General features: G+C 56.2%; 1 protein-coding gene across 1 annotated transcript in view; it reads left to right on the top strand.

The window, feature by feature from the left end:
* NCAM1 (neural cell adhesion molecule 1) overlaps positions 1-1,810 on the top strand; it is a 71,911-nt gene that overhangs the window by 32,469 nt on the left and 37,632 nt on the right. The window contains exon 13 of the mRNA XM_045283582.1: positions 735-746. Within this exon, the coding sequence (XP_045139517.1) occupies positions 735-746 (12 nt within the window). The remainder of the gene's footprint in view (positions 1-734; positions 747-1,810) is intronic.

The raw sequence follows: 1,810 nt of genomic DNA, 5'->3' as shown, positions 1-1,810 counted from the left end.
CAGTCACATAATTAGTTGTGAGATTTGGTGGGAAGGGTGGGGAGAGATATAGCAGAGATCTTGTGTAGAGAAAAGCAGAGACTGCTGTAGCATCTAGAAGCAGGATCAAAAACAGCCATGGGGGAGGTGGGTGGAGGCATGTCTGCTCCTTCCCCCAGCACACAAGGAGAGCCTCTGGGATGTCCATCACTGCAGCCTCCTCTTCCTGCTTCCGGCCAGAGCAGCACCTCCCTGTTGGTCTCTGTCACTCCCCTTTTCCTTAAGCGTGGCCTGCCATGCTGTGCCCCTGCCTACGCACAGGTAGCCAGGTTGTGGGCAAGCCCAGCACCAGTCACATTCCTCTGCCGCCCCCAGTAGCAGCCCGAGAGGCTCCAGGGTCCTTCCAGGTAACGAGGTGTTGGAAGCCCGACAAGTCTTCCCTAGGCTCTTTGCTGGCTCCTGGAGTTAGAGAACAGAAAAGGGGGAGGGGGTCCTTTGCTACCTCCCCGTGGGAGTGCAGGTGACCCCATAACCTCTCTCCCTAAATAGGCAGCCCGAGACCTCGCCTTCCTTTCTGCAGGACTTGCGTCTTCTCTGGATTTGCAATAATCGGGTAATTCGAGTTTTCAGCTCCGTGTGCGCTGCAGGTCCCCCTTCAGCTCTTTTACGGCTTACCTTTTTTTTTTTCTTCTCTTTCTCTTGGGTCTGTCTCTTGTCTTTTCTTTTCGCCTGTCTTTCATCCATGGGAAATGCAGACAGCCCTCCACGTAAGTGCCTCTTCTACCTCGTTGCCTGTTTTCCATAGTCTTAACATCTGCTAGTCCTAGCTCTTAATTTAGTTCCGGTCCCTTCTTTGACGCCCCCCTCCCCCACTCCTCGTGGCTGACGTAGATGGCACTGTCTGGGCCCTAACCACACTGACACTAGTCTAGTTTGGCGCCTGTTAATGTCCGTAGGTGACTCTGAGAGGCTAACACTCGGCTTCTTGTAGAGCATGCACCCCTTGTGTCTTCTCGAACTTGTCCTCGCTCATGACGTGTGTGTGTGTGTGTGTGTGTGTGTGTGTGTGTGACAATGGTCCTGTGGAGAAGAGGATGTCCGCCCACCCGAGCGTGGGGAGGGCCCTGAGTAGCAGGCCAGAGATCCACCTCACCGCCAGGGTCCCAGCAAAGCCTACCCCAGCCTCACCAGGGCCGAAATCCAAATTCCTCTCAAGGGCCAAAAGAATCCTGCAGGCTTCCCACATGTGCTAGAGGAGCTAGGGAAGTGGGCTGGGACCCCCGTGCAGTAGCTGTCCTTGTGCGGGGCCAGCGCCAGCCTGGTTGCAAGGCACGGACACTCGTCGCACGCAGGCAGCCGTTAGGGCGTTATACCTTCCGTTCCAGCCAGCTATGTTCTTTGGCACTGGCAATGTGCCTTTCCGTGTTTGGGAAACAACTGGCCAATGGCCCTGGAGAAGAGCTCCCTGAAGGTGGGGATTGCAAATAGACTACTGCACAGGGTGCCAGGTCAGCAGCCCAGCCAGCGGGCCAGCCTCAACCCCAGGGAGCCCATCTGTGGCCCTACCTCCTCGGCCTGCCTAGCCTGCCACCCCTAGCGTCATGGCTTTGGCTGAGACAGGGCCCTTTCCCTCAGGCTAAGCTCAGAGAGCCCCGGTGCCCAGGAGAGACTGCAGAAAAGGTGCTCAGGAAGCTGCTCACTCTCGTAATACAAAGCTCGTCGTTCCTGAAAGGCACTCGGGGAAGCTCATCTCTGTGTGATCTATTCAGGAATATTGCAGCCACAGCAGAATCTAAGCAGCTCAGCGTAGGTGTCGGGAGGTGTTTGGAGG

Source organism: Echinops telfairi, unplaced genomic scaffold (genome assembly GCF_000313985.2).
Source record: "Echinops telfairi isolate 266 unplaced genomic scaffold, ASM31398v2 ScPeMD7_7463;HRSCAF=8501, whole genome shotgun sequence".
In the NCBI taxonomy this organism is placed as follows: domain Eukaryota; kingdom Metazoa; phylum Chordata; class Mammalia; order Afrosoricida; family Tenrecidae; genus Echinops; species Echinops telfairi.
This window is presented reverse-complemented; position numbering and strand designations above follow the sequence as displayed.